Below are 22241 nucleotides of genomic sequence, written 5' to 3'. Positions count from 1 at the left end.
TCTATTATTTTCCTTTCTAAGCTCATCAGACTCATTCTTTTATCTCCCACTGGCTGGCTTTCTTCTCTCTCCCACACCATGCTTAGACAGACAGTCTGGCTGCATTTCTCTCTGCTTGACTTCTATTTACAAAATTCTCAGATCCCGCTGCCTGCCCTTGAATCGCAGCCTGGCCTGTCTTGTGTACTGTTGATAAAGAGACCAAAGGAAAGGCACACAAAAACCTCTTCTCTCCGGCGCTTAACTTGAATCTCTCTTCTCTCATACATTTGGGAGTGACTTGCACAACCACCTTTTCCTAGATGTCCCCCCTACTGCTTCTTTTTGCTGCTTCCTTCAGGAACAGGTGAGAAATGCTTGAAAGAAAGGAACCGTGTCAGTGCTACATATTACAAAATGCACTATTTCACAGCTAATATACATACAATATATGCAATAAGCCAGCACAATCACTTTTCCTGTTAAAATGTTTTGAGCGCTCCTGATACACCTTCGGCCCTCTACAGCTCTTCTTCCCCCTAAGCAAAGCACAGGGCTGGGATATCTCCCAAAAAGCAGCCTGGCTGTCAGAAATCCGTTTTGGAGGCCAAAATTTTTTAATAGCAAGGACATAGCCCAGCTGTGCCAAGAGGGTGAGGGTCTGACTGAGCCAATACTGAGTTTACACTGCGAGATGCTGAAAGGCCCCGGCTGGCTGTGAGGGGGAGGAGGAACATGGCGGCGGCCTGCGTTGGAGTAGGCCGAACCGCACTCAAACCCGTAAGAAAACGGGATTAACGCTTTCCACAGCTCCCGAAACTGATTCTTTTCCCCATTACGGGGCCGAGGCCGCCCTGAACCCCCTTTCCAGCGTGCCGGGGGGGCCCCTCCGGCCCCGGCCCCGCGGCTCGGGCCGGCTCCCGCGGCCGCGTTCCCGCCCTCCCGTTGCCACGGCAACGCCTCCCCGTCGCTCACTGCGCAGGCGCGGGAGCCCGCCCGCCTCAGTGCGCATGCGCGTCCCCCTCCCGGCGAGCCTGCGCACTGGGCGGGCCGGCGGTTGCCATGGAGACAGCGTCACCGGAGCCGGGGGAGGGAGCGGCTGCGCCGCCATGAGCCTGGGGCGGGAGCCGGGCCTGCCCTTCCTCCCGGGCTGCGCCTTCAGGGACGCCATGGTGAGCGCCGCCGTCCGGTGAACCCTGCCTCCCGGGGATCCCCCGCCCCCCTTCCCCCGGGCCACCCCCAAGCCCGGTCTGTCCCGGCCTGGCGGGGCCCAGAGAAGCCTCCCTGAGGTCCAGGCCTCTACCCCCACCCCTGCTCCAGGGACTCGTCAGTGACTTGTACCCTGTCTGGCTCTGCCGGGGGACCTGGTAGCCACTGAAGACACCCCCTGGGAACCTGGTGCTCCCTCAGATCCTCCTCTAACTCCTCAGGAGACCTGTTGCTCCTAAACTCACCTAATATTCCCTCACAGGGACATATTACACCCTAAACCACCCCAAGGGAACCACTTGTTCCCTCAGACCACTCCCTCATTCCTTCGTGAAGCCTGGTACCTCCCGAATTCACCTAATATCCCTGAGGGGACTTGGTGTCTTGTGAACCCATGTCCTGGGAACCTGGTACCCCTCAAACTCACCAGACACCCTTCAGGGGACCTGGTACCCTATGAAATGATCCCCAAGGGACCTGGTGCCCTGTAAATTCATCTGATGCTCCCCAGCAGACCTAGCACCCACTGACCTCTCCCCCAGGGGACTTGGTATTTCCCAAAGCCAACAAATATCTGCTGAACTCGCTTCTGGGAGACTTGAGCTCTCTGAACCCACCTGGTATCCCTTGACCCCACCCACAGCTGACATGGTTCTCCCTAAATTCTCCCAATGTCACTGAAAGCCTGTTACCAGGGCACCAGCTATCCCTGAGCCCACCCTCCAGGGAACTTGGTACTCTTAAGCTTGTCCCCAGGGAACCCATTGCATCTTGCACCCATCTGATAACCCCAAAATTGTCCTGATACCTTTGGAGAGGTAGGTTCTCCCAGCCTCATTTGAGACCCCAAAAACTTTATAACTGCAGAACTACTATCTGCAAACTCACCCCATGGGCATCCAGCACCCCTGAATCCATCCGATAGTTCCCCTGCCAGTTCATGTGATACCCCAAGGGAAGGATTATCCCCAAACTCACTTTACAGCCTTGAAACCTGATTCCCCCAGGAAAAACTACTATTTCTCTGAACTATCTCAGTTTTCCCAAAGGGATGTGTTCTGAACCTACTGCTCATTCTCATAATGCTCTGAACCAGGACCCATAAACTCACCTTACAGCCCCTCAACTGATTTGCTATACTCAGGAGAACCAACACTGTCCAAACCTCAAGCAGTCCTCCACCAGGAATTAATCCCCCACACCATCCCAGTACAGTTATGTCCTGGACCCACCCACCACCCTCAGAGGGACAGATACACCCCAAAGTCACCAGTCTCCCAGGCAATCAACACCCTCCTGGTACCCCCTTCTTCAAAGCTCTGATACTTCCACAAATGCTCACCCAGTATTGCCTGGAGAAAAGAATCCTTGATAGTCCACAGGGAACTAACAGTCTGGAGTGTGAGAACCTGATAATCTTCAGAGAAGTGGTATCTCTCCACAGAACTGATACCACCACAGCCTCCAGGCCCATCCCAAGGAAGTGAGACCCTCTCAGCTGCTGCCAGGTTCCTTGGAAGAAGTAGTTTCATCCTCATCCTCTTCACTTGAATTGACACCTAAATGAGGAAGCAACCTCTCCTTTTCCCCATTCCCAATGGCCCACGCACTAAGGATCTGCTAACCCCAAATCCTCCCAACATCCTCTTGAGGAAGCGGTACCACGGATGAGAAGTGATACTGAGTTCCTTCCAGTATTGTTTCAGGGCAGCTGACTGCTCTGACCTTCCTTCTCCCTGGGGAACTAATTGAATCTTGACACCATTGCTCAACTTCAGCTCAATGGTACGAATGTCAGTTTGAGAAACCGATATCCTGACTGTTTCCCGCAGAAGCAATGCTCCCAGACTTTTGTAGGGAATATTGTATATTGTTCCTACGCATTAAGCTCCTGACAGTTTTTGGGAGCTTAATATCCTTAAGAACAGGCTCCTCCATTTCCATAAGGCTCCCTATTCTGAGTGAGGCCACTTCTTCTCTCACAATACATCCAAGTTGTCTGGTCATCAGGAGAACAGGACCCCAGTATGCTCTGGTATTCCAGAATAAGGAACCTCATGTACTTTTATGTTAATGTTTGTTATGGAACATGCTGTACTGAAAAAAAAAAAGACTTATCTTGGGACAGTACTCCTTGTCCTTGATATTCCTACTGAAAACTGACACCTCCAGAATAAGCACTTCCATGTCTTCCTGATACATTCCCTAGACTGTGCTCTACAGAAGAGAGAACCTCCTAACCAACCTAGTATATCTTTAGGTGAATCCTCAGGTGATGGTGAGCCCCACTGCGGGTCAGCCAGTCTGTTCTTCCCATGTCCCTCACAGAGCCTCTTTACTTCACGGGACGCAGACCTCATGCCCATTGATCTTCCAATGGGAATGCTAATTATCCCAAAGGAAGAAAGCTTCCCTTCCATCTCCTGCCAGCACAATGCTCCTGATAATTCTAGAGGACACCACGGTATTTTCGAGGGATCCTTGAAACAGAAATTTTTATAACTCTTGATTGTGCCTCAGATGGAGTGGGGAGGAACCTCTAAAGGATCTTAACAACACTGAAGGGATCGAGTGCTCCTGTAGGAAGTTGTCCTATGTTCCTTAGACCAGTGGTGGTACTGTCACTACTATCTGTTTGATAGATGTGCTCTTGACATGATGTGCTCTTGAGAAGGACTGTGTCATGATGGGCTTTGGTAAACCCAATCCAGATCATTCTGGATGCTTTTGTGGGAACCTATTTTTCTCTGTTTTCCTAAACAGGACCCTCTCCTTTATTCTGCTTATGTGTGGATTGGGGCTACCCAAGGATAAATTGCCACTGTACCAGTCTTAATGGTGCCTTCCAATGTGAACAAACTATTTGCTAAATTAGTGACGACTGAGTTCTTCAATAATAAGTGGAGTCATTTACTCATAACGAATCCTTTCAATCATGCAGTAATAAAGACTATCTCAGAATTATTCTCAGCTTAATAATATTATTTCCTCAATATAATTTATAACGTCTTAGAAATCTACAATGCAGATTTCTGCCCCAGCAAAATATTATTTCCTCTATCGGTATAATCCTGCCTGCTTTAGTCATGTGACTGCTTCCACTGACCTCAGCAGCGCTATGTGTATGTAAGAAACACCCACAGGACTTAGCAGAGCAGATCATTATTTTAGAGTAACTTGAAGTATTGAACTATTGGTAATGTTTTAAGGAGATCTGGACTCCAGATGTGGCTTTGCACTGTTCCTCAGGGTGAGCCCTAGTGAGTGCTATCAACTCACTTTGCCTCAATTTTCCAGTCTCTAAAGTGGGCATCCCCACTTTATGAGTGCTGAGAAGTACTGAAGAAAACCTCTGTGTTCAAAGAAAATAATATTATTGCTTAGTTCTCATGGGACAGAGGAACGGGCACTGGGAGGGGGAATGGCATTTGTAGGAAGGATTATAGACTCAGTAAAAGGACTTCATTCAGTGGAATTCCTTCAGATACGGGCTGGCAGCAACTGAGATTAGGAGTTTACATTCTGGGTTTTCCCTTTTAAATTTACTTTAGTCACTTGATACTGTGAGATGTTATCTGGCATCCATGCTCACTTGGGAGAGCCTGTCGACTCTGGGACGTGAATTTGAGAGGTGTTTTCTTTAGGCAACTGTGGGCCCTTACAAGCCTGTGCGCTTCTCAAACACTGATATTGCCCAAATTAAAGACAAATTTCCTGATTTTCCCTGAATATTTTCCCCACAGCTTTCTCTTGGTATTTATTTAACAGAAGAAAATGGCAGTTCTGTGGCAGGCCTAATGTTTGTAAGATGTTCTGTTAACATTTCTTCAGTAGACTCTTGTTTTTACCTGAACCTGTTTTCCTGACTGCTCTGTCCACAGCAAGTTCCATAGAACCAGTTTAAAGAGAAAACAGGCGACTATGTGAAATTCAAGTGGGGCCTTGAAGGTATAAATAAGATTAGAGGTTTACCCATGAGGAGTGAGGGAGGGGGTGGAGAAGAAGTGGTTCACATGCCTGAGGTTGGACTGATTGCAAGTCTGGGTCTGGAAAAGGAGCTGAAGTTTGTTCCGTCAATGCTGGAAATGCATACATTTCCATTTTACTTGGCAAAAGTTAAGGTAAAGTCAGGGGGTTTATTATCAGGGACTCACAATTTCTTCTGCTTTCTTTGGAGCATTAAGTGGTGACAGCCCAGTGGGACCAGCCAGGCATGTGTTATTTCAAATGCTTTCAGGATTGCAGGTGAGGTACCAGGTGTGGTGGACTGTACAGCAAGCCAAGGAGCCTGGTGTCACTCAGGTCTGATCCTAATCATCACTAGTGAAGAACAGGACTGGACTGACAGAGATCAAGCCCTATTCACAGCTCTGACATTTTTTTGTTACGTGTCTTAAGCAAGACAGGGACCTTCCTGTGCCATCTGGATAATTATTTAGCTTGAAGAAGGGCTCAGTAACTGGCATGAGACAGGTGAAAGGCCCTGAGAAGCTCAAAACCAAGATTAAACCAATAAAGCAAGAAATTGAAGGTGAATCCTACAGCCAACATTATACAGTGCTCACAAAGATAGAATTCATCTCGTCTTACACTGTGGTTGTGGTTATTTCATGTGTGACCCTTGCATGGGCTGTGGAGAGGGATGGTGAAACAGCTGATGTGCTTTGCTACGTTTCATAATTGCAGCTCTATGAGCTTGATTTAGCCCAGCGAAGAAAATCCTGTGAATATCATCCCCAGGAGAGAGTTAACAAAACAGATAATGATGGAAAACACAGAGGGTGCACAAGGTGTAATAGTCGAGGGAGCACTGTAAGGCAATAACAGAGTGAGGTCCCGTGGTGCTCTGTGCTGTCATAACAGAGTAGGGAACAAAGAGAGAAAATCTAGGGCAGATAAAGTGCTGTCACCCCATTCTAGGTACTGAGAATGGGGGCAATAGGGAAATTAAGTGATTTAAGCACTTGGCGAGTCTGTGCCAGTGCTAGGATTTGAGTTCACTCTGATGCTTTGTTCCTTCAGCCACTTACTATTTTTTCAGCCTTCTTGATCTAAGTGTAAAATCTGATTGTAAATAACTGCTGCAGTCGGTTATCTGAGGGAGGAATTTTGGATTTTACACTCTTTCACTGGTTTTCTGTGCTTCTGGTAGCTGTATCTACTAGGCTCATGTAGTATTTTAACAGCTGGATTTCCTTCCACAGAAAACATCTTTTCATCGGTCCCAGACACTGGGCTACAAAAATGGATTTGCCTTTTCTCGGCTGCCAACAGTGGGGATCGGCGGGGAGCGACTCTATGTGAATCAGCTTTCTCAGGCTGAATTAGATGACTTATCCAACCAGAGACCCACACTGACCTATGGGCCAGCCAAACGGGCTCCACCTTCAGGCTTCATTCCAGCACACGTGGCTTTTGACAAAAAGGTATAAAGAAGCTTATTCCAGGAATATTGCTGGCCAAGTTTGGAGACATAAACAGTCAGCTCCAGGGTTCATGGGACAGTGTACAGCAGTTTTGAGATGCCATAGCCCTTAGTCAGAGACAGCTGAACCCCAGACTGAAAGAAGCTTTCTTTACTTGGGAGGAGGATTATAATACGTAAACGATGTAAGACATTCCCCACAAGTTATGCTAGAGCATTTCCAGCAGGCGTTGGAAAAGAAGTTTGATTAACTCTGAAAAGCTTCAGTTTATAACCCCGTAAACCCTGTAAACCACAACTTGGCCTTCTGTGTTTCCAAAACTATATTGAGATTGTAACTGAGCTTAAAGTACAAAAGACAGTCTGCAACAGGGACCCTGTTAGACTGTTTAACTGCGGTCTATCTATTTATGCTTGTCACCACAGCGTGTTACAGCCTGTACTGCTCCATCGGTACTTCCTCCGCTACATCTTGGTGATCGTATCCGACCAGGAGGCGGCTGTGTGTCTGCTTGGAGCAGTCCTGAGCTGACCCGTGATTTTCAGAGTGCCAGTGGCACAGACTTGCAAGCTGGCGAGAGCAGCCGCAGCCACGGACAGAGCTGTCGCTGCGGAGCGTGCAAGGCTTGGGAGACCTGAGCCTGTGCAGGGGTTTGCACGCTGCCAGGCAGGCCTAGAAAGGCCAGTCTGCAGCCAAGCCTCAGGCCGCCTGTGAGACAGGCTGGGGAACAGATGTGCTGTGTTAATTCCTGAGGCTATTCCTTCAGAGTAACGGAGATGTTGCTGTTTAATCTGTTTGACACTTCTCTGCCCCTTCATTCAAGCCAGAGTAGCAGCAGGGGCCCCAGCGCTGCTGGGGGAAGTCATGGTCCCTTTTGAAACACTTTTGCTGTCTGGTAGGAACTTGCTGGCTTTATCATCACTTAATTACCTGGGCCTCTGGGCTGATGTAGGCTGGGTATGCAAGGCCTGATTGGCCACCTACATCCTCTTAGGGGCACTGAATGATCTTGGAGGAAATATTCCTCCTACTTCTGCCAAGCACAGGAGGTGTGATTGACTGGCTGATTTGTCTCCTTGCTTCTCCAGCACAGATTAGCTTTTGCTGATCACACCTGGAGGGTCGTCTCCAGGTTTGGGCACCTCAATCCCAGAGAGATCTCGAGGGGCTGGAGCGAGGGCAGAGGAGGGCAACGAGGCTGGGGAAGGGCTGGAGAATCAATCCTGTGAGGAGGCAGGGCAGGAGCTGGGAGTGTTGAGTGTGAGGAGGAGGAGGCTGAGGGGAGCCCTCATCCCTCTCTGCAGCTCCTGACAGGACATTGCAGAGAGGCTGGGGCTGGGCTCTGCTCCCAGGGGATCAGGGACAGGACAAGAGGGAACGGCTGGAAACTGCCACAGGGGAGGCTCAGGCTGGGCAGGAGGAGAAAATGTTTCCCAGCAAGAGTGGTCCGAGAGTGGAACAGGCTGCCCAGGGAGGGGGGAGTCCCCATCCCTGGGGGGGTTTCAGGGCCGTTGGGATGAGCTGTGGGGGGATGTGGGGTAGGGGAGAACTTTGTAGTCGGGCTGAGGGTTGGACTCGATGATCCCGAGGGGCTTTTCCAACCTGAATGATTCTGTGTGATTCTGTATGTGATTCTGTGTGTGCTGAATAGATGTGACTTCAGATGCAGATTTTAAAATCCACAGATGTGGATGAACTCTTTACCAAAATCTCCTAAAAGCTTCCCCAAATCAGAGTCTGCAAAGCTGACAATAGTAAAGAAAGCCATGTATGTCAGAAAACAAGTTTACTGGCAGTAACCAAGTATCTGGCAGTAGGTGAAATAGCAGGTGATGAAGGAGGAGTAGGGAAAAGGCTGTAGTTTTTACACCTGTTTTGTGTACCAAGCTTGGAAAGGCAGGTCTTGATAAAAACCCTCATGATGCCTCTGCCACCAGTCACAAATTAGGCTGCAGTTGGCGCTGATGATTTTATAGGTTACAGTCCAGTAATTCTGCACTGCCAGAACAAATTACAAATAAATTATTGGTATTGATAGACTAATCACGGTGTTCAGACTGTTTCTTTCTCTCTCCCTTTGTTATATTGCCCCTTTGGCAGATTTTGAAGTTTGATGCCTATTTCCAGGAAGATGTTCCTCTCTCCGCAGAAGAGCATTACCGGATCCGCCAAGTGGGTATCTATTACTACTTGGAAGATGACACCATGTCTGTCATAGAGCCCGTTGTGCAGAACTCTGGTCTTCCTCAAGGCAAACTTATCAGACGCCACCGGGTGCCCAAGAATGACCATGGGAAACATTACCACTGGAAGGATCTGAATCGGGGCATGAACATCACCATGTATGGCAGGACGTACCGCATAGTCGACTGTGACCCTTTCACACAGGTGTGTTGCTTGTCCAGAGGGCACTGACACAGGGAATCTTGGAATTACAGATGGACAGACCTCTTAGAATCCAATAGTCTGCATCTGTAGCTTTCACAATAAGGTTGTTTGCAATCTTTCATTTTGCTTTTTGTGGAGAACTCTCTCTTCAGATCAATGGGAAGTTCAAGGTATATTTGCTGAGGGCACGTTAACTGCTCAGTGTTTTTGCCCCATGGCTGCCCCATCCTTTGTCCTCAGAAATGCTCCTTATAGCACAAATTCTAAGCTTATTTCTGTGTGAACAGAATTGGTCTAAGCTCATTGCTATGTGTACACCAGTTTAACTGCTTAGAGTCCAGATGAAACCTTTTGTGCCCACGTGAGAGGGGAAATACTGATCCTGACTCTTTTCTAACTTAATACTCCTCTGTTAAGAGTAGGAGAAGGGAATGCCCTCAGTAACTGCACTCATCTACAGCCAAGCCAGAAGAGCAGTCATGATCTGTGGGTTGAGAATTGTGGTATGAACTGACCTTTCTATGAGAGCTTACTCATTGCCTGCTTTTCTATTTCTGGCTATTTCTATACCAGTAAATAAGATAATAACAATCCAATAACAAGTAACAACAAATACCAGTATACTGGTATCCTTTATAATCTCAGCCCTGGTCAACTACTATTCTTCTAAGCAAATCTCAGGAGCAGTCCAGGAGTTAGAATGCTCCAGGAACCATTCCCAAGAGGTGAGTTATGTGCAGCCAACCTCTCCTGGAGGCTGAGAGAGTTTAGATGCAGGCCTTGCCAACTGGCTTCAGTTCCCAGGAATGTTCCCGATATATTGGTATATATGTGGCTGTTGAGAACATGTGGGGCCAGCTCTGCTGGAGCTGGATGACTGTTAAAGTCAGTTCACATCAAATGAAGAGCTGGTCCTCGTGTTAGTGTGGGTTGTTGATGGAAAACAAGAAGTGAACTACATGGGTCTACATCTCAAACATCTCAAGGCCACTAGTCTGTTTATCATTAACTGGCATCCTCTAGACCAGAAAATAGTGAGTGTGACAGTGTGAACCTGCCTTGTGAGTCTTCAGGGTGATCTCACATGCCTGTTGGAGATGTTTGCATAGGTGCTTCCTGGGCTGAACGTTTTCACAGGCCATTTCCCAAGGCCAAAAAGGGAAGAAATCCATTGACTTCAGTGTTTTGGGTGACTGATGTGAGTACACAAGTAATAACCTAGAGTTTGTTGATGCATCTGAGAGAAGAAAAAAATTCCTTTATAAACGAGTAGATCTCCCTCTTTCTGTGGGAAAAGTACTCCTCCTGAAAGATGGAATGAAGCTGCCACTCTGGCATGCATATATCCTCATGTCTTGAAGGGCCTTGGTGGGCCCAGTGTGGGTAGCACTGTCTGACACATTGGGGAACCCTAGATCTCTTCCAGATTCAGACTGACTACACCCGTGGTTATGCACTAATTTAATCTTTTTCATTTCCACAAAAGAGAGCAACTGACAGTTATCCTCCATTTAAAACCCTACGGCCAAGGGAAACTGTGCTCAGTTAAAATCTGAGTTAGGAAGTTGAGGACAGGATTGCTCTGATTAATTAAAAAGCAAACAAAGCTAAGAAGCAGCTTAAACAGAAACATCTTGATCATCTTCTATTGTATTTTCTATTGCAATAGAACTAATATTCCTGCAGCCTGGTGGTCTGTGAGGGAAGAACTTGCAGTATTCTGACAACACTTATCTCAGCCCATCTGTCATCTCTAGTTACCTCTTACCTTCAGAATTTACGCAGCATTAATACCTCAGATGACCTTTCTAGGTGTTCCTGGAGAGCCAAGGACTTGAACTGAACCCTCCAGAGAAAATGGTTTTTGATCCTTACACAGAACTGCGTCGGATGCCTGTGCGCAAGTACATCACGCCCTCAGACTTCGACCAGCTGAAACAGTTTCTGACTTACGACAAGCAGGTGAGAGAGCTGGTAGTGATCACCCACATTGCAGACTAGACGTGTTATTGAAACACGAGTCTTGTGAGTGTCTGCAACCTTACTCATTCTAAAAAATCTCAGCCTGCTGAACAGACTCCAGATTTGCTCCTTTCTTGGCTTTGGTGAGAAACAAAACCTTTTATGTTTTTGCTGAGCTTTTTGCCTTGTAAACTCCTTCTCTTTGGATTGCAGAGCCTACGCTCTAGATCCTCCATTTCTCTCTTGCTTTCTGTGGGGATGAGATAAGCCACCTGCCTCGAGAAGTCAGCAGCCAGATGCAGTTCTATTATGAACAGACTCGCTGCATCCACTCCTCTCTTTCCGAAACACTGATGCCAGGTGCCAGAGTGGACAATTTCAGACAAACACAAATGCCACTTGCTCTGACTGAATTCCTCCTGTGCACACACTCGACTAACACTCTCCTCCCTGCTCCTCTGGATCTTCTTTTCATCTAGCAACAATGTAAGAAACCCTATAGACTACATCTATGCTGGAAAATAAAACAGGGCCAGGACACCACCTGAGTTCTGCATATTGTCCCTGGCCAGCTATAAATCAAATAGTTCCTGGCCAGAAACTTTGTTAGCAGAGGCCAGGATCCTACCCAGTTGCCATTTTGGATATGGTTACCCTGTTTTGCGGGGAGCTGTGTGCTTTGCTGTGTGGATGCAAGCTGGGCTATGTCTGACATTTTACTGCCAGTTTAACTTTAGTGACTCAAGTCTGCGCTGGGCCAACTCTGCCTACAATGTCCACTGGGCAGGAGCTGTACATTGGGAAGGTACAAACTGAGGAGTTTGATTTCTGTGGCATTAAAAGATGATATTTCCTCTAGGCAGACGTATGATGGGGTGTGCAGTGAATGCAGCCTCCTCAGGACTGCCGAGTGTATTCCTCTCAGTCTTCCTCAGCATGAGAGTAGTAAAGAATTGGTCATGAAATCTCCAGGAGGTGTAAGAGTCAAAACAAGATTCTGTCTTGCTCTATTAAGTTTCAGTATAAAAATCACTCCCTTAATACCACTTCCCTACCCATTTCTGGGCAATTATTTTCTTCTGCCTTTTAATCACTTCCCCCCCATTTTTCCTCATGCTTCCTGAACTAAATTTGTTGTCTTAGCATAAACTGTTCTCTCATTTGCTGCTATCAAGGTAAGCCAGGCCTGTCCAGCTCTCCAGGCCCCTGCTGCCCTTGCCACTGCTGCCCCATTCATCCCAGTACCCACAGTATGAGGGCTTGGTTCTTCTGTACCTGACAGAGAAGATTGATGAGATGCCTCCAATCACCCAACCCATTTCAACCCACTTCATTTGGACAAAGCATTAGTAATTCCCACCCACGTTTGTCTTCTCTGCCTTTTTTTCCTCCACCCCAGGTCCTTCGTTTCTACGCCACGTGGGATGACACTAACAGCATCTTTGGTGAGAACAGGCCTTACGTCATCCATTTCTACTTGGCAGATGACACAGTGGAGGTTCGGGAAGTCTACAAGCAAAATGATGGTAGAGACCCATTCCCAATACTGATAAAACGCCAACGCTTACCCAAAACCTTTGCGGACAATAAAAGTAAGTTTAGATTGGACAGCACGTCTGTGCTAAAGTGCCTTGGTGGGTAGACACATGTGTGGCAGCTGTGTCAGAGAGAGTCTAGAGAATTTTTGCTGAGAATACTCCAAGTGTCATCAGTTTTTGGCCAAAGAAAAGTTCTTTAAATACTCACTAAATTCTATATCTTTTAGGAAACAGTGGCAGGACAGCAGTACCAACAGCTCCCTGGAGCTATTTATACAGCTTGCTTTTGTATCCCTTTCACTAGGAAATATTAACATCTACCAGACTGAATTGTTTTTCCTTTTATTCCCTTGTCCTTAGAGACCTTCCCAAGCTGTGTGCTGGAGATCTCTGATCAGGAGGTACTTGAGTGGTTCACAGCTAAAGATTTTGCTGTTGGCAAAACTATCACCCTCCTTGGACGCACCTTCTTCATCTATGACTGTGATGAGTTCACACGAAACTTCTATCGTGACAAATTTGGCATTACAGACTTCCAGCCAGTGGAAATAAAGAAGAAATCACTTGAGGAAGTTCCACAGGTACTGCAAACAATTTCTCAAAGGAAGGGAGGGAAGGAAGCAATTGGTGTAAGATAGTAAAGATTAGGCTCAGCTTAGTAAGAACGTATAGTATACCAGTTCAGCTTAAAGAAAAGAGCAAGGAATTTGAAAAAGACAAAGCAAGAAGGGTTATAATTGATTTAAAAATGAAAATCCTCTGAAACTGTTGATTTCTAATAATGTAGAGGACAAAGCACTTGCTAATAGTGATAGAAAGAACTCTGGTTATGTCTATACTAGAAAATCAAACAGTGTCAAGGTTTGGTTTTGACTGGGAAGCCAGCTGGCACAGTCTGGCTGCACTCAATACTACTAAACTCTCCCTCACTCTCCAAAACAGCATTGCCAAGTCCAAACTGCCTACCAGGGACAGTCACAGCCCTTGTCACCTCCCAGACTGAGCCTAGGAGTGGTTTGGAGTGCTAACTGGTCTAGACCAGAAACATGATGGGGGTTAGGTTAACACTCTAACCATATAGATGATTGAGTTCCTGTGCACAGGAAGGTTTAGTTATTAGTATTAGTATCATAGTGTCTTTATTCAGAGAGATTACCTGGCTTTCTGGATATCAGATTTTCTTAATTCTCTTAAATATTTTCTGTAAGTAAGGGGTCCAACACATGGCCAAGCTGGTAGCATCTCTACTGGGCAGGATGTCACAGCTATTGCTACCTGGTGACAGTTTATTTCTTTCCAAACAGATGGTTTCTGATAAGCTGTCCTTCAAATGTTGCCTTGTTGTTAGTTTCAGCTGTTTTCTCCTCTGGATGCAGGTAATTCCTCCCTATAATGGTTTTGGTGTCCTTGAAGACTCTCTTCAGAACTGCTTTTCTCTGTTTCCAAAGCCTCCCCGGAAAGATATAATTAAGATGCTAGAGAATGACCACAAGGTGCTGCGATACCAGGTGGCCCTGGTAAGTGCTTTCCCTGACAGTATAAGGCCAGCTTGTGTTGTAAAGTCAGAAGGATGGGAGGAACAGTCTGCTTGGACAAGACTGTTAGCAAATTCTCCTCTGTGCTGGTGGGAAAAGAGGCTTCTCCAAGCCAACACTAGTTCCCCCTTAGGGAATACCATCGGGTTCCTGTGTGTTTGCCGTGACAATTAGTGGCATGCAAAGGTAGAAAAAACCAAGGCCAGAAAGTACAAAACAGACATGCTACAAAACCACAGCCATTTATGGAATAACTCCCACTGACATCAGCACGTGACAGATGGCCCTGACTGAAACAGCACTGCAGCTGGGCACCGTGCCCCTGCCTGCCTTCAACTGCTGCCACAAGCGTGAGCTTCTGTCTCTCTGCTGCTGGGTCCCAGCACCCATCCTTCTCCAGGCCAGTCCTGGCCACAGCAGCCAGCAAGGGGCTGTGCTAGCGGAGCAGCCAGCGCAGAACCTGGGGAGTCTGCAGTGACGGTGCTTTCCACCCACCACAGCAGCATTCGGGCCCTGGCCTTTGTGCCAGCTTTACAGCTGGTTTATGCAAGGAGCCTCTGGCACATCCAGCAGTAGCAATGGCATTTCCTGTGCTGCCTGGTGCTTGCCTTCTCCAAACACTCAGGGTGACTAAGGGCTGATTTCTTTTCCCTATTGTGCAGGAGCTCCTAAAGGTCACAGCTGACGAGTTCAGAGCCACTTAATTTTAAACTAAGCAAGTAAACCTACCGGTGTGTCAGGGGAGTGTCTTCCTGTGACTAAGAGCTGGAAGCAGCACCAACCTCTCTCAGGCACTCATTAGTGAGAGCAGCCCTGTGGAGAAGGACCTGGGGGTATCAGTGGATGGAAAACTGTGAGCCAGCAATGTGCACTCACAGCCCAGAAAGCCAGCCATGTCCTGGGCTGCATCCAGAGCAGTGTGGGCAGCAGGTCAAGGGAGGGGATTGTCCCCCCCCACTCTGCTCTGGTGAGACCCCCCTGCAGGGCTGGGTCCAGCTCTGGGAGCACCGACAGCAGAAGGACACGGACCTGCTTGAGCAGGGCCAGAGGAGGCCACGGAGATGATCAGGGGTTGGAGCCCCCCCTGTGAGGACAGGCTGAGAGAGTTGGGGGGTTCAGCTGGAGAAGAGAAGGCTCCGGGGAGACCTTAGAGCGGCCCCCCAGGGCTGAAAGGGGCTACAAGGAAAGGTGGAGAGAGACTTTTTATGAGGGAGTGTAGGGATAGGATGAGGGGTAATGGCTTTGAATTGAAAGAGGGTAGATTTAGATTAGATCTAAGGAAGAAATTCACCCCTGTGAGGGGGGTGAGGCCCTGGCACAGGCTGCCCAGAGAAGCTGTGGCTGCCCCCTCCCTGGAAGGGTTCAAGGCCAGGTTGGACGGGGCTTTGGGCAACCTGGGCTAGTGGAAGGTGTCCCTGCCCATGGCAGGGGGGTGGGACTGGATGATCTTTCAGGTCCTTTCCAACCCGAACCATTCTATGATTCTATGGTTCTAGTGAAAAATAGAACTTTAATACTGAATTTTACAGCCAGTCTCTCTCTGTGATGAATCATTCCATATGGGATATTCCTTTCTCTTGGATGACTCAGTCTGTGGAAACACTGAATATGTCACTGCAGCCCAGATTCTGCTTCTGTTAGCCTGACTAGAGCAAGTAACCTTTGAAATATAGATATTTAATGCTTTCTAGGGCTTTGTTATGCTATGACAGCATATGTGTAGCTTTTGGCCTACATCAAGTGCCTTGCTTAGTCAGCTATAAAAAAAAAAGCTATGAGCTGTGGGTGTTTATGAGTGGGTTACTAGCTACTCTCTAAGCACCCCAGGAAAAAAAAACCCGGTTCAAATGTTCTTTTCCAAAGCCACTACCTTTCCTCTAGGAATCACCAAATCCTGAGGACAGAAAGCGTCGTTTCATCCTCTCTTATTTCCTCTCCAATGACATGATCAGCATCTATGAACCCCCAGTCCGTAACTCTGGCATCATTGGAGGCAAATACTTAGGAAAGACCAGAGTTGCCAAACCAGGCTCTACTACAGAGAATCCCACATACTATGAGCCCTCTGACCTCACCATCGGCTCTACAATTGAAGGTAAAATTTGATAATACTTTCTGAGCGTAGGTTTTCAGTGCCTGCTCTGATACGTCATTTATTGCATGGACGGTGCATATACCTTCCTTCACTTGAAAGATCTGTTCCTTCTGATTCTCATCTCATTGGAGTTTCTTGATCACCAGCTGGTGTACACTGATACGAATCTGTTGCTGTCAATGTTTGGACCTTTGACATAATTCGGAAAAGAGCTCTGTTCTCCATACTGTGTGTTCAGTTTACATTTTGGGACCTGCGAGGATTCCCAGGGTTAAAGCTATGCCAGATGACTACCAGCAGCAAAGGCCATAAATCTATCCTATAATGAAAATAAATGTAATACTGAAATATTTAGAAACACACCAGTGCTAATGGGGGAGTCATTGTAGGCCCAAGCATGGGGCCTTTGCTCTCAGCAGCTGCTTTTCTTGCAGCAAAACTCCCTTTGAGTCAGTGAAACTATTCTCACTTCAAGGACTGAAACAAACAGCAGAGCTTGCTCAAACCCAGGCCCAGCCACAAGAGAGGAACCATGCTCTCTTCTGGATGATGAAGTGACTTACCCATGCTGAAAGGCAAGTAACACTGCTTTCTTTAATGCCTCTTCCCCAGTGTTTGGCCACAGGTTTGTTATCACTGACGCTGATGAATATGTGCTTAATTACATGGAGAGCAATGCAAAGAGTTTCCCTGCTGCAACACTGCAGTCCCTGAGGGATCATTTTCGCCCACGGTAGGTGGTAAAGGAGACTGCCAACAGGTAGGCTTCAAAGGATGGCGTTGTGGAGCTAAATGAGACTCAGGGTTGACAACTGAGGGGATTTCCAGCAGCCTCCATGGGTTTCAGCTTGCTGTCTGATGGCTGCCCAGCTGGCTGTTCAGCTCCAAGAGCCTGTGTCTGCACACATACAGAGGGGGTCAGGTGTGTACAATACAATGTCACAGCTGCTGCTGACCAAAAACCCTTGTGGGACAGCTCTGCCTCAGCAGCAGAGATACTTTCAGCTAAATGGACACAGTCATCTTTTCCCAAAACACAGCAGTTAACTGTGACAGCTGCTGCTAACAGTATCTGTATGAGCCACTAGATGCTTGCAGGCTCAGTGGATGGTTGGTGGAGTCTTTTTTTTTTTTTTTTTCATTTGTTTGGGCTGTGCTTATCAGCCCATCAGAGCGTAGACCACATCCTCTTTTATATCTGTCCGGACCCATATGACACAATAACAACCCTATTACCTCACAACACACTTTGGAGTCTGTTAGTATCATGGTAGTTCAGGGGCTGTGCTTGAAACTAGAGCTGCATACACCTCCTGGGGTTGTATGGAGCACACAAGGAAACGCTCCTTGTCCCAGAGCACCAAAAAAAGGTGCATGGGGGAAATGTCCTGCAAAGGGATAATAGTTTACTTAATGCTCCAAGATCGAGACTGAGCTTCATCTCCAAGTCCAAGCTGAGATGAGCTTGCCATAAAGATCAAGCGCCCCAGAAGCCTCCTGTGTATTCAGAAATTCACTTCAGCCAAAGCAACCCCCAGCAGGGCTACAGGTTTGGGGAGGAGTGGCTGGAGAGCTGCCAGTCAGAGAGGGACCGTGTGTGTGCGTGTGTGGTGTGAATGATTGACAGCCGGCTGAACAGGAGCCAGCAGTGTGCCCAGGGGGCCAAGGAGGGCAATGGCATCCTGGCTTGTGTCAGCACTGGCATGGCCAGCAGGGACAGGGAAGGGATCTGAGCCCTGGGCTCGGCACTGGGGAGGCCGCCCCTCGATTCCTGTGTTCAGTTTTGGGCCCCTCACCCCAAAAAGGCCATTGAATGACTCGAGCGTGGCCAGAGAAGGGCAACGGAGCTGGGGCAGGGTCTGGAGCACAGGTCTGCTGGGGAGCGACTGGGGGAACTGTGGGGGTTCAGTCTGGAGAAGAGGAGGCTGAGGGGAGACCTCATTGCCCTCTGCAACTCCCTGCCAGGAGGGGGCAGAGAGGGGGGATGAGTCTCTTGAACCAAGTAACAAGTGATAGGACAAGAGGGAATGGCCTCAAGTTGTGCCAGGGAAGGTTTAGACTGGCTATTAGGAAGCATTTCTTTCCAGAAGGGGCTGTTGGGCGTTGGGATGGGCTGCCCAGGGCAGGGGGGGAGTCCCCATCCCTGGAGGGGTTGAAGAGTTAGGCTGAGCCAGTGCTGAGGGATCTGGGGGAGTTGTGAACGGTCAGGGTGAGGTTAACGGTTGGACTGGAGGATCTTCAAGGTCCTTTCCAACCTAGTTGATTCTGTGATTCTGTGTAATAGTCTGGCCAGCCATGGTGGACATCCAGCACACAAATGTCACAGCAAGGCTGCCCCAAGTAGCTCTTACATGAAGTCCCATTTTTCATTTCTTCTACAGTGACATCCCCATGCTTCAGACCAACAAGCAGGAACTGGATGAATTAATTGTGCAGGTTCAGGAAGAGCTGAACCATAAGAACTTGAACAAGAAGAACATTCAGGAGGTGTTTCTTCGGTGCGACAAGGATGGCTCTGGCATCCTGGACAAAGCAGAAGTCTTAGCCCTTTGTGACAGCTTGGGTGTACCAACCAACACCATTCTTCTTAACAAGGTCAGAAGGAAGGGGTGCTGTGTGTATTGAATTCCTCTCCTATAGCCAGGTGAGATCAACACCTGCTCTACCCTACAAAGGGGAACAGCTTCAAGAAAAGGGCAAGAGAGTCCCAATTTGGAAAGGCCTCTGAGCTGTTGGAGTAAGCCTGTGTCCTAAAGGAGGAGATAATTGCTGTCCTCTAAGTAAAGGGAAGATATATTACCCAGGTTGCCCCCCAGATTAGCTGTTTGGCTGCTCTGTTATATGAAGCCTGAAAATGCTTACTACCTCAGATCTGAGATGAGCAGAAGAGGTTGTATATCATGATAGAGATCAGGCATAGGCTACTGCAGAGCTACTGAGTGTCTGTCATGACTTAAGAACACCTGGGCTTGAGTAAAGATGACAGAGGTGCTTGGGGAATGAGCCTTAGGAAAGCTTAGACGCATTCTGGATTTAACAGCAACTGAATTGAAGATACGAGAACTAAGTATTTTACCAACAAAAAAAAAGAAGAAATTAAAACCATAACCACTTGGTTAACACAACTAAACCAGAGGCTTGCTGGGCACTGTGAGCAACAGCTCATGGAGATCACAGTCTGCACAGCAGAAAATGGGAGGGGAAACTGAAGAGAAAAATTAAAGCCGTGGGGATGGAGGATCCTTTCAGGAATATGACTAGCAAGGATGCTTTCTTAGCTTTCTTAGCATAATGTGATATGCAGTAGATCGGTGGCCGGTAAAGGCAGACTCAGAGTTTAAAGGAATCTAGAAACCAAAAGGATTATTTCCCTTACTGAAAAAAAAAAAAAAAAAAAAAAATCTGCTAAACCAACTGTGAGCATCACAGGATGGTTAGAAAGGTGCACGGGCAGGGTATTTATGTCTCCGAATGTGCACTGAATAAAGGCTTTTGACTGGCACCCAGGGCTTTGCTGTACTAGAGCTCATCAGAGACCACTCTGCCCTGAGGAATTTCCAATGTGGTGACAGTCCTTCCTGCTTCCACTCCAAGAATGGGAGATGAAGTGTCACGCTCAAAAGCATGTGGAGAACCTGTGACAACTGAGGCTAAACCCCCATGTTTGAATCCCCATCTAGGATACACTAAAAGCATCCCGATTCTCTCTTGAAATCTTAATCTGGGTGTGCCCAGAGCCCTCAGAAGTGTGGCAGTGCTCTAAATTAAACATATGGCAGACAGTTAACTACTGTCTGGACTGGAGAGGAGCACAGCTGTCAGTCACACAACAGCAATCCCAGTAAATCTGTCTCCAGGCGACAAAAGGAAGAAGAATCCTTTCAAGGAACTGTGATATTAGACCTTTTCCATCTCCCTGGGTGTCAGAAGGAGATTAGTTATGCAATTAAAGAAACAAAAGCCCTCTTTCTTCTCCTTAAGCACACAAAGGCTATAGCTCTGTAATACAATGCAGGGTCAGGCACGGATTCCAGAACTGGCTCATTAGTAGGGCTGTTGCTGAGCTGAATTATCTTGTGTCTCCACTTTATGCCATGTGCACACACCAAAGCGACACCAGCGAACACTAACGGTTAGATATGCTGCCCCCATCTCACTTTTGGCACGGATTTCTATGGGGTTTCTGAAATGTCGAGCTGTGGCCATGCTTTATTTTTTTGGGGGGATCTGTTGCCACTGTGGGGATACTCAGAAGGCAATCAGGATTAAACTCAAACACTTTAAACTCTTCTCCTTGCATAGATTAGTGTCATCTATAAGCATTCAAGGTTACCTGTAATTCAGAATTACTAAAGTGGTAGACTTTTCCACACAGAGGAGTAAGATCTTGTGCTCTGTCACACAAGGAGCACCTCTGGACACTTTCTCCTAAAGAAACAAATTTGCAGCTTCTTCCAGCTCTTTAGGTGTTTGTTGTTTGTTTTGTTTTGTTTTCCCCAGCTGATTGACCTATGTTCTTGTGGAGAAGATAAGATAAACTACCACGACTTCCTTCGAGCCTTCCCCTCATGATCGTTGCCCAGAAGCTGAAGCCCAAGATCAGCAATAAAATTCTTAGCTGGCTTGACTTTAAGACATTGTGCTTTAAAAAGGATGCTCTAGTCTTCATCTCTGCTTCACTCACTGTCCTCACAAGAGCCAGCTAACTTTACCCTCACTTTGTTAATTTTCTTTCCCTTCCTAACCTCTCCCTGCCCTTTTAGTCACCACCAAACTCAACCTCACTGGGTATTCAAACTCAACTGCTGGATATTGAAATCAAAGTCACAGAAGAAAAAACTTTGGAGAACCAAAGCCAGGTTCTCCTGTTGCTCTCTCAACTTTTTAACGCAGTACAGTAAGGCTCACTAGGGCTAAAACTCTCTAAAGCCTGGAGTGATAAGTCACTCTAGAGTTCTCTTACAGAGTCAAAAGGGGGCTTTCACCTTCAAGCAGCGAAAACTGCCGGTTTAAATTGTTATTTGCATTGCAAGAAGATCTAAGAGCCCTGCCATGGACCATGATAAACTCACACCTGCTAGTCTGAACATAAGCAATGTTAACGTACACATGACTGCTATAACAGGGTTAATAAATTTGCTTGAAATCGAAGTATCCAAATGGCTGGAATAGCAAAGGATTAAAGTGAGGGGGAAAGAAAAACCAACACAAAGTGTGTTTCTGGGTTTATTTGAAATGGAGTGGTGAGTTTAGCTCTCACGTATCTATAGAGATAGCAGGGGTCTGTACACAAGTCTGCTGACAGCAGCTTTGCATTTTTTAACAAAAGGTTGGGAGAATGTTTTTAGGAGTGAGATACTATCTAAACCCATCTTATGCAACCTGTCCTCTTACCAGACAGGTCCAATGAAAAGGGAAAACTAGCAGGTGGCGTAACAACAGAGTTATGACAGTTGTGCTCCACTTAGAGTCACATTGGTCATCTCTCCGTGACGGTAAACGTGGCAGGGACCTTCTCACCCCAGATCACACCTGCCAGGTATTGCCATTGAGCACAGATGAAAGGCAGCTACCACGCACACAGAGAATAAAGCTCTGCAACAAAACGCTTATTTAAATCAGCTTTTGTGCTGTGGATTCCCACTTCCCCTCAGACAGCTGAGAGTCTCCACATGACAGCTCCCTCCTGTCTCCCCTTGTTCAGAAAGGTCATCGCTCTTCCCTTCTGGGCCTGTTTTGTGCTGCTGCTCCCTCTGACCGAGAATCACCTTGGCTTTCAAAGCATGGCTTGGTGTGGCATGAGGTGCCTTTCAAGCAGAAGCTGACAAAGGCTGACTTCTAACAGCCACCCTAATCAGCTTTTCTAGAGACCAAGAACTTACAGATGAAATTACTGGAGCTGTAGGCTGTAGAAAAGAAAGTCAGAAACTGTTTTCTGCACATGCTACGAAACTGTAACCCAATACTCAGCCAAATCGCGTAGCATGCCCGGGGCCAGCTGCAGAAAGTATACAATTTAGCTCACCATAAAGTATGCACCTCAACCACATCAGATAAATCATATCCTACAAATGCCCTTATCCTCCACGCCCAGGGATGAAGGCAGCCA

General features: G+C 47.3%; 1 protein-coding gene across 2 annotated transcripts; it reads left to right on the top strand.

The window, feature by feature from the left end:
- The first annotated feature begins 1037 nt into the window (after positions 1-1037).
- Positions 1038-21256, top strand: EFHC1 (EF-hand domain containing 1). 2 transcript variants are annotated; one of them, XM_074921497.1, is made up of 11 exons: positions 1038-1151; positions 6393-6614; positions 8715-9002; positions 10815-10964; positions 12364-12556; positions 12863-13083; positions 13879-14019; positions 15919-16132; positions 16745-16865; positions 18514-18727; positions 20633-21256. In XM_074921497.1, exons 1-11 carry the CDS (start codon positions 1089-1091, stop codon positions 20702-20704), a joined length of 1899 nt encoding a protein of 632 aa, XP_074777598.1. In that variant the 5' UTR covers positions 1038-1088; the 3' UTR covers positions 20705-21256. The 2 variants fall into 2 exon arrangements, with proteins under 2 accessions (XP_074777598.1, XP_074777606.1); XM_074921505.1 differs by lacking the exon at positions 10815-10964.
- Positions 21257-22241: the final 985 nt, after the last annotated feature.

Source organism: Athene noctua, chromosome 1 (assembly GCF_965140245.1).
Source record: "Athene noctua chromosome 1, bAthNoc1.hap1.1, whole genome shotgun sequence".
In the NCBI taxonomy this organism is placed as follows: Eukaryota; Metazoa; Chordata; class Aves; order Strigiformes; family Strigidae; genus Athene; species Athene noctua.
Note: the sequence above shows the minus strand (reverse complement) of the source record. Positions and strands in the feature narration are given on the sequence as shown.